Here is a 15,240-nt window from a genome sequence, read left to right on the forward strand (position 1 = left end):
TTTCAAAGTGGAACGATTCCAATCTGAAAAAAAATATATAGAACATCCTCCAGGTTCAAACTTGTTTTTGGCTCACACAGCCGACTAGGAACCTTTGAAGAATAACGTTTTTAATTGCAGCACCACTATTTAGCATTTACTCGGTGACCTTCGGAGTCGGACTGACGTAAATCTGGGCCGATGTTTCAAGCCACAACAAGCGTACAAAAGAAAAAAAAAGACAAAATATCACGTCTGTCCGGAGGGGCTTTTTTTTTTGCCCCCCCCCCCCATCCAGGTGGACAGATACAAGAGAGGAGGGGCGGGAGGAGGGGGAATTACTGGATCATTTCTACAGTGTGCTAAAGTTCACCTGGCGAGGCGGGACAAAAGGAGAAAGAAGCTCCTTGGACGACGACGACGACGACGACCGAGCGGCGATGTTGACGGACGAGCGTCATTACGCACGGGAGGACTCAAAAGAAGAAGACGCGTTCAAAAGGTGAGAAAGGCCTTGAATTCTCGGACTATGATCTCCTGCAATGGTTTACGACACAAAAATTACCTTTCAACAACACCCTCCACCCCCATCCAATAAAAAAGGGCAATCTTTGACCCAAGGTGTTTGTGGGAGGCGTCCCTTTTTCAAAATTGTGTGATTTATTAATTGTTTTGTTTTTTAAATATCCGGAAAAAAGCACATCGCAGCGGCTAAGCGTGACGATATTGAGGCGGTTCGACAACAGGGCCAAACGATTTTGGAAAGTAATTTAATTGCAATAGGTTTTAATGAGTTTTAGAGGGGGTGGGGGTGGCACTCAACAGCAGTCTTTTTTTTTCCAAATTAGTTTTTTTTTTTTTAAGTAGAACTGCACTGATTAGCATTTTCGCAGATGATTACAAAAATGTAGCGGGGCAAATACTGTAAAATGGAAAAAAAAAACCATTCCCACTTTGTATTATATTACTACAGTTTAATTTTTAACCCTCGAGTGAAGACAGCTGGAACTAATTGACTATTTCTTCAGGTCAAACTCTACAGTCGCTTATCGTCTAATAATTTACAGTGCATACTTGTGTGTTTCTTTTTCACTTTTTAGTAAGATTTGTTTAGTCGGTTCAAGTGGAAAATGCATTCTACTGACACCTACAGGACAGAAGTGGAACGAGTCAAACGGCATTGTAATCGACTTGTCAATTCGTTCTAAGTGGACAACAGTGACCGGCACGACAACAAGCCAAAGAAATGTGGTCCGTGATTCTTAACGCAGTTTTTGCGGGGTTCTTTTTTTTTTCCCAGTTCGTCCTAAAAGAGAGGCGGCAGGCATCTAAACCCGCAGCGCGATGGCGGCGAGGAAAGCGGAAGTCCGTCGGCGCATCGTGTCCAAAGACGGCCACAACAACGTGCGCATCAACAACGTGGAGGGCATGGTCAAGCTGTACCTGCACGACATCTGGACCACGGTGGTGGACATGAAGTGGCGCTACAAGCTCACCTTGTTCGCCTCCACCTTCATCATGACGTGGTTCATCTTCGGCGTGTTCTTCTACTTGATCAGCATGGGCAATGGCGACTTTGAGGCCAGCCTCAGCTCCAACCACACTCCCTGCCTGGAGAACGTCAAGACCTTCACGGGGGCCTTCCTCTTCTCCCTGGAATCGCAGACCACCATCGGTTACGGCTTCCGCTACATCACCGAGGACTGCCCGCTGGCCATCTTTACCTTGGTGGCCCAGCTGGTCATCACCGGGCTGGCCGAGATCTTCGTCACGGGGGCCTTCCTGGCCAAGTTGGCGCGCCCCAAGAAGCGAGCCGAGACCATCAAGTTCAGCCGCTGCGCGGTGGTGTGCCGCCGGCAGGGGCAACTGCGCCTCATGATTCAGGTCGCCAACATGCGCAAGAGTCCGCTCATCCAGTGCCAGCTCAGCGGCAAGCTCTTACACGCCAACGTCACCCAGGAGGGCGAGAAGACCCAAGTCCACCAGACTTCGGTGAACTTCTACGTGGACTCCAGCAGCGATTGCCCGTTCCTCATCCTCCCGCTCACTTTCTACCACGTCCTGGATGAGCGCAGCCCCTTGGCCGGGCTCAGCGCCGAAAATCTGCAAAGCCGCGAGATGGAGCTGCTGGTGACGCTCAACGCCACCATGGAGTCCACGGCGGCGACGACGCAAAGCAGGACGTCCTACGTGCCCGCCGAGATCCTCTGGGGCTACGAGTTCAAGCCGGTGATTTTCGCCACGGCCGGCGGGAGATACGTGGCGGACTTCAACTTCTTTGACAAAGTTCAGGTCAGCAGCGACGCCGCGTCCCTCAACAACGCGGAAAAGCTCAAGCTGGAGGAGAACTACAAGAAGGAGTAGCTGTGCTGCGTTGATTCGGGTCTGGAAGCGGGGAAATGTTACGAACTCCTCATCCAAAGTCCTACAAATGTTTTGAAAATATGAAAACGAACATTCCAAACCATGCTAAGCTACGAAATTGATATTCACTCGTAGCAGTAGAAATACGAATACGGGGACAGACATTTAGGTAGTTGTCAAATAAAAATAATGCAGGCTGTCGCTACGATTTATAGCTACTCGGCCACAATGAAGGCAGCTTAGTTTTGGCAGCATTAGTTAGCACATGCTAATAATGTCATTTGTGATTTTTTTTTTGGGGGGGGGGGTACAAACTGAAATTTAACATGTACCGAAGTAAAATGTGATCCGTTTTAAGGCTTTCACCACAAAAAATGTTTGTCGTATTTGATTTCTCTTTCGTTGTCAACTCCACGCTCTTCTTGTGGCAAGAACCGAAACTGTTTGCTATGAACACTCAAGACTCCGAAACACGACTCATCTTTTCACTGACATAATGTACCGTATATAAGCAGAATGACACATTCAAGTTAATTTTGGGTGCTGCTGGCTGTCGTTACGTTTGGCTGCTTTATGTCCACTGGCGCGACCCGACCAGAAAGTTGTCGTGTTCCCCCTCCCTCACCCATCTAATTCCTCATTCTCGCTCATTTTAAGAGTGACGTTGCTAAAAGGTAAACCAAATTTTACTTTGGGGAAGTGCTGAGTTAGCTGAGGTCAAAGATGACCACCATTTCATAGCGCTGGGTAGTTTTATTAAGCTTGATTTTAATTTTAGATTTAGATTTTGCGCAAAATGTGATCGGTTTTGACAATGTACCACTACATGTATTTGAAGTGTACACTACTGACACCTACAGGACACATGGGGAACTGCAACTAGCCAAACAGGATAAACATCTTGATTTGTTTGAAAAGTTTGAAACTAGCCAATGATGTCGACAGGACCGAGATGGGACTGCGACTAGCCAAACGGCCCAAATGGTGTCTCCTTGATTTGTTTGGACATAGAACATCTTGAAAAATGCACTCGGAAACGTCATCAATTTCATTTGTTTTGACAGTTGACAAGATCGAAACACGACTTCAGCGGCACTTTGGCTGAACGGTGTAAACGTCGTCTTATTTGCGGTCGACATGAAAATGACAGAAATACAGCAGTTCAATTTGGACTTTTTTTTAAACAATTAATTTTGTGATCCAACTTGAGCACGTTTCATTGTAACAGAGTACAGACTAATAGACAGCGCGTTACCTCTCACGAAAACTCTGATACGTTCTCATACGCACAACAGAAACTGGTAGTTCAGTTTTGCATTTGAGATATTAGTATGTGAATATTTTGCACACACTTTTTTTGACAACAAAACAGTTTTGCCCCAATCGGTTTGGGCGGAGATGAGAATGATGGCCTCCCTACCTGCTGGTCGACGGGGTACACCTCGAACAAAACTTCGCGGCGTCCATCTTTCGGGGTCGCTTCGGAGCCCGGGTGGTGACGTCACAGGTTGGGGTCCACAAAATCGCGCTCACACGTGCGGCGTCGGCTTTAGATCTTTGTACAAAAGATGACGTCACTGGCGCGCGCCCAACGTCTGTCTGTGGTGGCCCATGTGTCGCCGTGACGTCACACTGTGAATGCGAGTGCGCGACTCGACCTCCTGTGTTGTGAGTCCTTCTTGTTACTCGGCTCCTGCAAAAGTTACACAAATACTCCATTTGTTATTTGTCATCTATTTGAATGCTTACAACGCTGTAAAGAATCGCAGTTTTTTTTCTCCTTTTTTTTGCCTACACAGGTGAGTCACACTGACATTTACAAGTTCACAACTCAATGAACGTATGATTATGAAGAAATGTTGCAGGAATATTACTTTGGTAGCGGGACTAGAATTTAGTGAGATGTTTAAATATAAAATGTAGGAGAAAACTCGCAAAAAAATAAAACCGAATTACTAATGGCATTCTTTAAAATGCTAACATGTAGGTAACAACCAGCATAGACAAAAAGCTACAGCAGATGATGAAGACGTTGACTTGATGTTGTATTCAGTTACTGTTTCTGATGACCACTGATGAAATGCTCGCAGTAGGTGTGATCATATCTTGTACATCAGGGGCCTCAGTACAGCTCAGGCCCATGACAGCTTGTGGCGAAACAAATTCTTAAATGACAGCATGTGAAAGGAAAAGAAAGATATTGCGTCACCCAGTCCCCAGTCCCAGTGCCGTCTTTCTCAAAACCGACCCTGAAGAGAAAGATCGGTGACGAGAAAAAGCCAATTTGAAGAAACACGGGAGATGGAATGTTTTGTTGAGCACAGGGGGGCACCCCGACATGCCTTTGAACGCGCAGAAAAAGTTGCGGTGCTCCAAGAAATCAGACATCATGACTCAACTGGACATTAAGGGAGTATGCAAAGAAAGGACTGGGTCAGCAATCTTCGCGTTCTGAAGAACCGTGAATGTTATGGACTGTTATTAATAAAGATTTAGAAGACTAGATGAGCTGTACTTTTTTTTTTTTTTTAATACGCTAACCACATATTTATAGAATCGTTTACCACTATCGCCGTGGGATTGAAAGAACTAAAATGAGCCCATCACAGCAATTACGGTACTCCGCATAAATGTGACTTTTCCTATTGTTTTTTTTTCTTTCCCCCCCCCCTCTAGAATTGACCTTGGACTCTCAGTCACATTCAATGAGGAAATTCTGAGTGTCAGCAAAACTGTGTTTTTGCCTCACAAACCCTCAGCCCCATTGAGATTTTTGACGTTTCAGTCATCAGTCGTCAGGCGTCGTCAAAATCGATGACGTCGTCCGACGCGTGAAATTGCGTCCAAGCCACCTCGAGATGGAGGCCGAAATTTTCCCGAAGGAAGTCATCTTGGAGCTGGTGAAAGCCAGCTTTGAGCAGATATCGGCGGCCCAGTGGGCTCTCCTCGTGGCGGGAACCCCCGACTCGGAGACCAAGGCCATCATCGCCGACACCATCGGCGACGTGATCCAGAGGATCTCCTCCGACGTGGTGAGGCACCTGCTGCCCGCCATCACCGATCACCTGCGAGGACAAGAGTCTCAGACGCCGGTCAGGATCGGCGGAAAAGAAGGACTGGGAATCTGTTCTCGGGTAGGAATCGTGACATGGTCGTTTCTTTGCAAAGTCTGCCAGGTCGTACAAACAGATTCAACAGAAGGAAAATTGATTTAAAATCGGAATAAATGCAAGCTCACCCTTAATGTTGGCACCGTCATTTTCAGCGCACGTAGGAGCCCCACACTCTTGACATCTGTTTTGAAACACTTCTGACACTCAATCGGTGTGAGTGTCAATTTTAATAGGATCGTTGGAGATAGGCACTCTGAAATAACGACAAGACACTTCTGGCTACCAACAATAGGCACTTTATTGGTCCCACACAGAAATGATAAGACAGTTCAAACAAGTTGTATGAAGCTAAAGATGATATACTCTTACCGTATGCCAGTAGGATGGAGAGCCAACATCCTCAGCAGAGTGAGCTTCAATACGAGCTGGGCGTCCGTACGCTACCCGCAGCAGACTCTGCTAAAGGAGCATCGCTCCCCTCCTTTTATCCTCTAAAGTGTGTGCATCGGGAGGGGTGAGTGGCCATTCTCACCTCCCCCTACGCCACACTGTTGTGTAACCAAGTGGCATTCCACGAGAACATCTTGCCTTGTTCCCTCTTTTGCAAACAAGATTCGACAATTCAGGAACATAGCAAAGCAAACTATGAAGTCGCTTAGGCAAGCAAGTTATGCAGCGAGTTCAAGAGTTTATTTCACTTGCAATCATTCCAAAGCGAGTTCAAGAGTTTCTCACTTGCAATCATTTCAAAGCGAGTTCAAGAGTTTATCTCACTTGGAATCATTTAAAAGTGAGTTCAAGTTTCTCACTTGCAATCATTTAAAAGCGAGTTCAAGAGTTTCTCACTTGCAATCATTTAAAAGCGAGTTCAAGAGTTTATCTCACTTGCAATCATTTCAAAGCGAGTTCAAGAGTTTATCTCACTTGCAATCATTCCCAAGCGAGTTCAATAGTTGATCTCACTTGCAATCATTTCAAAGCGAGTTCAAGAGTTTATTTCACTTGCAATCATTTAAAAGCGAGTTCAAGAGTTTCTCACTTGCAATCATTTAAAAGCGAGTTCAAGAGTTTCTCACTTGCAATCATTTCAAAGCGAGTTCAAGAGTTTATCTCACTTGCAATCATTTAAAAGCGAGTTCAAGAGTTTATCTCACTTGCAATCATTCCCAAGTGAGTTCAATAGTTTATCTCACTTGCAATCATTTCAAAGCGAGTTCAAGAGTTTATCTCACTTGCAATCATTTAAAAGCGAGTTCAAGAGTTTATCTCACTTGCAATCATTCCAAAGCGAGTTCAAGAGTTTATCTCACTTGCAATCATTTCAAAGCGAGTTCAAGAGTTTATCTCACTTGAATTCATTCAAAAGCGAGTTCAAGAGTTTATCTCTGAGAAGATATACATTGATTAAAGAAAACATCACAAAATATCTTAATATACCAACATCGTTTGAGCTGAAAGTTTTAATTTCAGACCAAAGTTCCAAGTGCGCCTCCCCTTTGGAAAACGGCATCCATCCAGGATGGGACCTCCGCAGACCAGTTTAATGCGGTGTACGGCCGCATCGGCTGTCGCGTTTTTTTTCTTCGGGGCGTTCGGTGGGACATGAACGGCTAAATTTTCAGAGCATGGTGAACACGCCCAATTATACAAGCGGTACATTGCCGACTTTGCATTGCAGAAACGTCATGATCAGATCTAAAATACAAAAAAAATCACTAATACGACTTGCCGCCACTTTAGGTGATTAAGGCCATCGACCGGTGCAGTCCGAAGCTGAGCGAGTGCCTGACCGAGACCTTTGCGGCCGCCCTGGACCTCCCGCCGCAGAAGTACGAGGGCGCGGGGGAACTCACCACTCTGGTGGAGTCGGAGGTGAAGCACCGGGTGACGTCGGCCTTGTCCGTGGCCCGGAACACCAGCGAGTGGCCGTCGGACCCAACCCTCTTCATCCGGGGCACCATGTCCAGCGTGGGCAACCTGGCCTCCATCTTCCGCAAAGCGGTGGAGTATCTGAGGCAGGTGTTCGCCCGGGCTCGGACGCCGTGCGTGGTGCTGTGCGGGCGCTCCGCCTTGAAGGCCGGCGACATGACGGACGCCGTCAGCGGAATCCTACTCAAGTGGTCCGGCGCTAGTCGGGGCGAAAAACCCAAGGAAAAGCCCGTCGACGTCGAGACGGTGAGCCAACGCTCGGAGCACTTGTACGTGGCGACCGAGAGCCTCGAGTCGGGGCTCACGCAAAGCGCTCAGCTGACTGCGTTGGACATCACCAGAAGCATCATCCAGGAGCCCTTCGGCGGCTCCGGAGACCGCGCGGAAAGACTGACGCGCTTCAACCTCAACCTGAAGCTCATCTCCAACAAAGTCAAGAATTTCTTTAACTCGCAGGAGACGGCCGGCGAGCGCGGCAGCCTGGCCATGCGCAAAACGCGCTTCTTTAAGTTTGCGCGCATGCAGTTTGCCCGCATGCTGGGAGGACTGAAGCGCGCCTTCAAGAACCAAGAGGGCTGTCTGGTGTGCCTCAAGGCGGAGCAGCAAAGGTCCCCGAGAGGGGACTCCAAAGGCACCTTCAGGTCCAGCACTTTGCACGTCAGGCCGTCGCAGCATCCCAAGCTGGAGTTCGAGGCCATCCAAGAGATGGTGGCCAAGCTGTTCGAAGACCTCAGCAAGCTGGAACCGGAAGCCCGAGCCGCCAAAATCCAGCGCTACATGGACGAGAAGCTGCGGAGCTTCTCTCAGGATCTCACCTCTCGCCTGTACGAGTACATCATGTCCTGTCAGAGCGAAGTGTACGAGGTGCCCTCCAGCCGCTCCAACACGCCTTTCGTGGACTCGGTGCTGTGGGGCCGGCGGGGGAAGAAGAACTGGGACGGCGGGCAGAAGTTCTCCCCCGAGGTCCTGTACGCCATGACGGAGGACGCGGCCTGGAGGTTCCTGCAGCACCTGCTGCTCTGGCTGGAGACGGAGGACGGCGAGACGTACGCCGACGAAGTGTCTGGCGCCGTCGGCGAGATCAACCAGCTGGTCGTCACGGCGCTCAACACGGGCGACGAGCCGGAAGACGAGTTCTCCGAAAGGAGCTCGGACGAGGCGGCCAAGGACGACGGGCGGAGATTTTCCTCAAACGTCCGCGAAAGCCGCGCCAGGACCTCGGCCTCTTCCGACTCGGAACCCCTGTCCTTGAAGGACTTGAGCGAGGTCTTGGCCTTCACGCTGGCAACGCAGCTGGGCCAGCGCCTGCCCAGGAAGTGCAAGCGCTCCCTGAAGCCCGACGCCCTGATGCTGGTGGTGCAGCACCTGTCGTCCAGGGCGCTGCAGGAGATCGGCCCGGGCCACGTGGACGACATCGAGACGCTGGCCAACGTGGAGGAGGTCATCGTACCCGTGGTGAAAAATCTGCTGGCCGAGTTCGGCACGCCCGATAAACTGGTGGAGGCCGTGACGCTGGACGAGGCGTCTTTTGACGACGTGGTCGTGAAGCATCTCACGCTGCAACTCAAAGCCCCCCGGGATGGGCCCCCCAGCCGCTTGTCATCCATCATGTGCTGCTATCCATGTCGCTGATCCCCCCGCCCCATCGGGCGTATCGCTCGGGTAGATCGCGTGACCCGACCGCCACCAACTGCGACATCCGGCGCCCGGGTTCCGAACCGAAGGTGCCGGATGAATCTTGGGACTGGCTCAGCTACAGACAGGGACTCCGTTGGGAGCTGGAGTTGCCCCGCTCGCCTTTTCCGACATGTAGCGATACAGTGGCGCTGCGGTGACCTCGACGGGGCAAAACGACACTTTTGGGTGGAATAAAAAGAATCAAACCTTGATTCTTCCAACTCTTTTATTCATCCGTACGCCGACTCCTCCGGACTCTAGACCCTGCACAGCTTCAGAGGGAAGTTCTCGCTGATCAGGTGGTCGTCGTGGAGCACGATGACGACGTTGACTTCAAACTCTGCGAGGAAAACGCGCGTCTTAGCTCATCGTATGAACCCGCGAGATAACCCGGCGTCATGACGAACGCTTGCGACGTGATCGCATGGATTTTTTTTTTATTTTTAATTCTTCTCTCTTGTATTTCCATATGTAAGTGGAGTAGCTACTCCACCCCAGGGGTGGGCAAAGTGCAGCCCACCGAGTTATTTACATAATCAAGAGTTGTGTCATATTTTGTGCATTCATTTATGTGGTGAAAATATGTATTCGTTTTTGTTATTAATTGATGTGAAAACTAGAAAACTGGGCGAGACACATCCACCACTAGGTGGCCGCTGATACTGGAGCCTCCGTACCCATGAGTGTCAAAGGTGATGCGGGTCACGGGGTTGAATGATAAAAAAAATAATTCTAATAAATAAGACGCATGATGTGCAACTCAAGCTAGGTGGTGAGTCAGCGCCACTGCTAGTGTTTTTCGTACTCGTATATCTGTGAATAAATTACCTGTCATCCAAATCCGTTGCTTTTGTTTCATAAAAGGCTCATTTTCTCTCCGCTTTTTGCTCAGAAACATGCGTTTTTGGCCAAGCGGCGCGCTCCCGCATGAATGCGGCGGGACCTCTACTTTGAAAACGGCGGGCATGTCAAAATGTGAAAAAGGTCTACTGACCCACTTTGAAGTTGGTGGTCTCCAGGGTGGGACAGGTGAAGAGCCTGGGGAACACCATGTAGATGGGAACGGGCAGCCCGCGGCACACGTCGCCCTCGCCGATCTGGATGTTCTGGATCTCGGTGGCGTCTCGGGCGTAGCCTTCGGCGCAGCCTGGACAAGACATTCGCGACGGGCGTCTCCAAATTAAAAAAAAAACAAAAAAACTCACAAAATACTGAACGTTGATCATTTTTATTTGATCGCTTTGTAGTATTGGCGCCTTTCTCCTAATGTCAGAAATTAATTAGTGGGGGCGGGTTTCGGTCCCTCGGACCTCTTGTTGATTCGTCCATCCGCGAGATGGCGTTCTTCCAGTTTTCTGACAAAAAAATAAAACATTCCAATGAAACTAAAAAGAACACGGCAAAAAGGTCCTTACCGCAGGTCTCCACTCGAATCAGCTGGAGCTCGATGCTCTTGACGGCAACGTCGGAACTCTCCACCACCACCTCGCCGGTCAGCGGGCGGCTTACGGCGCAGGTGGTGTTGTCCAGGTGGCCTCGGATGAAAAACCTCGGCAGCAAACTCCGCTGAGGACCGAGACGAGGCGTGAGTGATTGCGTTGGAGTCTCGACGGTAATTCAATCAAAAGTTTTTTGCGCGCCACCTCGCGGAGGTTCTGCAGGGTGTCTGGGGTGATGGTGAAGTTGACCGGGTTGGCGCCGACGTTTACTTTCTGGGGCTAAAAGATGGTTGGAAATGAAATTTTAGAGATAACCAGCGTGCTCATGGAACAACTCGAGTTGAGTGCGTTTTCCCAACCTGACAGTGCACGATGAACTCGCAGGTCCTGCTGAGGTCTTTGGCCAGCAGGGAGCGCTTCAAGTCACAGCGGAGAGTGTACTGCATGCAACCACCAACATTTGGGCTACGTTAGAATTAATACGAAGGACTATTATGGACTAATGTAGAGAAACGGCGAGAAACCAGGCAGACGGGAAAACGGCCCACGTGCTTGTGTTGTGCGCCAACCTGGATGTTGATGAAGACCCCGTGGTAGGTCTCGTACAGAGCTTTGTTGCCTTTGGCATTGAGGGGTAACTCGAAAGGGATCTCGGTCTTGCCTCCTGGGATCTTGCCGGCCTTGGCCACCTCAACGTTGCAGCTGATCAGCGAGATGGGCTGCAGAAGCAACGTCAAATGCAGTCAGTTGAACTTGCAATCAAATCGAGTGAGCGATGATTAAAATCGTTCAACTTTAGAGTACATGACCGACGTCTGTGGACGTCCACTTCTGTGCCTTTCTGTGACTCTCTGTTGAGTGTGTTGCAAATGTAAAAAGTTTCACAGTAGGGACTGGAAAAGTCACAGAAAGGCAAACAAGTGGAGATCCTTGAGCTCCAGTGCCCTAACAAAGACAGTACGACAAGAAATGCGAGGTCGGTCCTTTCTGACCTCAGCTCTATGAACATTATTGAGCTCTTTTCGACTTACCTTGACTGAGTTGTAGAAGGCCTCAAAGACACCCACGCTCTTGGAGCTCAGCTGCAGGTTGACCAGGCCCTCCATGCTCAGGGAGATTCCATGATGCTGCATCGCCTCCTTGCATGACAGCACGATAATGCCGGCCACAGACTCCTGCCACGATGAGAGACAAACACCTTACCTACTGCTTGTGTCACTTGTGAAGACAGAACCCGATCTATTACTGATTAGGAGTCTCAAATTAATAAAGGGGTACACATGTATTATATACAAAAGAAGAACTTTATCGATAGATAGATGGATAGCTAGCTAGCTAGCTAGCTATATAGCGGTAGCTAGCTAGCTAGCGAGATAGATAGATAGATAGATAGATAGATAGATAGATAGATAGATAGATAGATAGATAGATAGATAGATAGATAGATAGATAGATAGATAGATAGATATCAATACACACACACGTGCGCAGGTTCTGGGAGGAAGAAGCTCGTTTGAGTGTGAAGAAAAGTAAATGAGGCGCAAGTCCTGAGATAAGGAGGAAGCGCCTCCTCCTCAGTCAAACTTAGCATAGCCCATTAGCATCACTTCACGATCCACGGTACTTACACCCTCATGATAAACTTTGTTGGCCCTTTTTAGTCGTATGTCCAACGTGACGCTCATCTCCGGTCGTCACACGCCAACCCAGTCGTTAGAGGGTAAAAATTTCATGCTGAAGAACTTGACTTGTTCGGGGGTTTTTGGTTAGTTAGATAGCTGACGTGCTTACTTCCGGGATATAAACGGAAACGAGGCAAGTCTCCCAGAGACTTTTCAGGTGAAGTTTTCGACGTAAAAGCAATTTAATCTCATTTATGATAGTGGGCGCTATTTGCATCTTGTTTCCGAACCATTCTACCTGATAATAATTATGCTATATTGTCTTTTGAAAGTGAGAAGATTTTCTCAACGAATAGAGAAAACACTTGTTTTTGTACTTTTATTTTGAAATGCGTTATTTAGTTACCTTACAAGCATTAGATTTTTTTTGTTACAATAAATCAATATACAGTACTGTATATGCATACATATCCATACATACAGACATCTTAAGTGGCTAAATGAATATTTTCGAAATTCACGTTAAAATTGACTCATATTACAATTTAACCCCCGAAATAAGTCCCTTTATGTTGTCATAATTTTAAAAGAAATAGAGCAATTTTCTTTGATAAGTCCCCTCCTCTAAAAAAACATGAATTTATTGCAACTTTGTGACTTTTCTTTTAAATGGGCAACTTTCTTGTTTTGTTGGCATTTAGTGGTACACATGGGAGTTCTGTAAATTGCCGTAAGGATGACGAGAGAGGGGTCCTTGGAGGGGGGGGGGGGACGACAAAAAAAACCCCCTGAGAAACGCTGGAAAAAGTTTATCGTGAGTATTTCTTTCGTGTAACACAATACTTTAAAAAGTATGATGTAGATCAAAACTCATAAGAGAGGTGACATGTTTCTCCTAAATTAGTAGTTGAGGAAACACAAGAGGACTACAACGCAGGAAGTAAAGTCTTACACGATGTGACGTCACCACTGGTCATGGGCGACCACAGCCAGACGTCGCGAGTTCGCCAGTGACGTCACCTTTTGTACAAAGATCAAGGCCGACACTTCACCGAGGGGGGCAATTTGACGGAACCACTAGTGTTTGCGTGAGTTTGTATAGATGGTTCTGCGCAGTCTAAATGTAGTGGACCCAAATAAGTGACGTCACTTTCCTGCCGACCGAAGCGACCCCGAGATGGAGCCGGATCGTTTACTCAAGGTGGATGCCATTCTAGAGCTGGTCAAGTCCCGCTTCAATCTCATCTCCGCGGCCCAGTGGGCTTTGCTGGTGGCCGGAACTCCGGATTCGGAGACCAAGGCCGTTTTGGCCGATACCATCAGCGACGTGATCCAGAGGATCTCCTCCGAGGTGGTGCGGCAACTGCAGCCCGCCATCAGCGAGCACCTGCGAGGGCACGCGTCTCAGGCTCAGGTCCGTACAGGTGGAAAAACTGCTCACGCTCTGCACTCGAGTACGAGTACAGATACTCATGTAAATAAAACGTGCTGAAGTAGAAGTATAGGAAAGCGCAATAGTTGAAAAATAGTTTTATAATAAGATAAAAGACTGGTCAAAGTAGTCAACTCCCCAGTACTTAGTAAGGAATTAAACTCTGTATTCAAGTGCAAGTAAATATACTTCTATGAAGAAAATGGCTTAGTCTGATCTGTACAAAAGTAAAATGACCGCTCAAAGTTGCTAAAGGTTTGATAAAAACCAGTCCTCAGTTCCCTTCTAGAGCACAAATAAGTTGTGTCAGTTCCAGAGTTGAAAATTCTACCTAGAATACAGTAACAAAGTAAGTAAAGTCACACGACCTTTCTCTATTTTTGGGGGTGCCGTTTCTTCATTTGTGGAAATTGAAAAAGGGGGCGGGGCTTCCTAAACAAAGGCGTAGAACGTTTTCAAATGGAGGGAGTACGACTAAAAAAAATGGCCCGAATGAGAGACGCCTGAAAAATGTACTGACCGTCACGACTCCCCCCCCCACCGCAGGTGAGCAATGCCATCGACCGGTGCAGTCCGAAGCTGAGCGAGTGCCTGACCGAGACCTTTGCGGCCGCCCTGGACCTGCCGCCGCAGAATTACGAGGGCGCCGGGGAGCTCACCACACTTGTGGAGTCGGAGGTGAAGCACCGGGTGACGTCGGCCTTGTCCGTGGCCCGGAGCGCCGCCGAGTGGCCGTCGGACCCCGTTCTCTTCATCCGCAGCACCATGTCCAGCGTGGGCAACCTGGCCTCCATCTTCCGCAAAGCGGTGGAGTATCTGAGGCAGGTGTTCGCCCGGGCTCGCACGCCGTGCGTGGTGCTGTGCGGGCGCTCCGCCTTGAAGGCCGGCGACATGACGGACGCCGTCAGCGGGATCCTACTGAAGTGGTCCCGCGCTAGCCAGGGCGAAAAACCCAAGGAAAAGCCCGTCGACGTCGAGACGGTGAGCCAACGCTCGGAGCACTTGTACGTGGCGACCGAGAGCCTCGACTCGGGGCTCACGCAAAGCGCTCAGCTGACTGCGTTGGACATCACCAGAAGCATCATCCAGGAGCCCTTCCGCGGCTCCGGGGAGCGCGTGGAAAGCCGCCTGACGCGCTTCCATCTCAACCTGAAGCTCATCTCCAACAAAGTCAAGAATTTCTTCAAGTCGCTGGAGACGGCCAGCCCGGACGGCCACAACATACTGCGCAGGTTCCGCTTCTTCAAGTTTGCGCGCTTGCAGTTCGCCCGCATGCTGGGAGGACTCAAACGCGCCTTCAAAAACCAAGAGGCCTGTCTGGTGTCCCTGCGGCCGGACTACCCCAAGTCCCCCAAAGACAGCAAAGGGGGGGGCGCTTTCCGATCCAGCACTTTGCACGTCAGGCCGTCGCAGAATCCCGCGTTTGAGTTCGAGGCCATCCAGGACCGGGTGGCCAAGATGTTCGACGACCTGAGCCAGATGGAGCCGGACGTCCGCGAGGCCAAAATCAAGCGCTACATGGACGAGAAGCTCCGGGGCTTCTCCCAAGAGCTCTCCTCTCGCCTGTACGAGTACCTCATGTCCTGTCAGAGCGAAGTGTACGAGGTGCCCTCCAGCCGCTCCAACACGCCTTTCATGGACTCGGTGCTGTGGGGCCGGCGGGGGAAGAAGAACTGGGACGGCGG

At 49.3% G+C, this 15,240-nt stretch overlaps 2 protein-coding genes across 3 annotated transcripts; one reads left to right on the top strand and one right to left on the bottom strand.

Annotated features, from left to right (window-relative positions):
- Positions 1-306: 306 nt before the first annotated feature.
- On the top strand, positions 307-2,812 carry LOC127588010 (ATP-sensitive inward rectifier potassium channel 15-like). 2 transcript variants are annotated; one of them, XM_052046496.1, is made up of 3 exons: positions 307-481; positions 1,133-1,230; positions 1,320-2,812. In XM_052046496.1, the coding sequence occupies exons 2-3, from the start codon at positions 1,226-1,228 to the stop codon at positions 2,341-2,343; spliced, it is 1,029 nt and encodes a 342-aa protein (XP_051902456.1). In that variant the 5' UTR covers positions 307-481; positions 1,133-1,225; the 3' UTR covers positions 2,344-2,812. The 2 variants fall into 2 exon arrangements, with proteins under 2 accessions (XP_051902456.1, XP_051902457.1); XM_052046497.1 differs by having other exon boundaries at positions 1,133-1,227; positions 1,320-2,810.
- A 6,468-nt stretch (positions 2,813-9,280) lies between these two features.
- On the bottom strand, positions 9,281-12,322 carry LOC127588016 (vacuolar protein sorting-associated protein 26C-like). The gene is made up of 8 exons (XM_052046504.1): positions 12,130-12,322; positions 11,533-11,676; positions 11,071-11,220; positions 10,861-10,941; positions 10,706-10,780; positions 10,478-10,628; positions 10,057-10,209; positions 9,281-9,402 (listed from the first exon to the last, which is right to left on the bottom strand). Exons 1-8 carry the CDS (start codon positions 12,184-12,186, stop codon positions 9,320-9,322), a joined length of 894 nt encoding a protein of 297 aa, XP_051902464.1. The 5' UTR covers positions 12,187-12,322; the 3' UTR covers positions 9,281-9,319.
- Positions 12,323-15,240: the final 2,918 nt, after the last annotated feature.

Source organism: Hippocampus zosterae, chromosome 16 (genome assembly GCF_025434085.1).
Source record: "Hippocampus zosterae strain Florida chromosome 16, ASM2543408v3, whole genome shotgun sequence".
Classification (NCBI taxonomy): domain Eukaryota; kingdom Metazoa; phylum Chordata; class Actinopteri; order Syngnathiformes; family Syngnathidae; genus Hippocampus; species Hippocampus zosterae.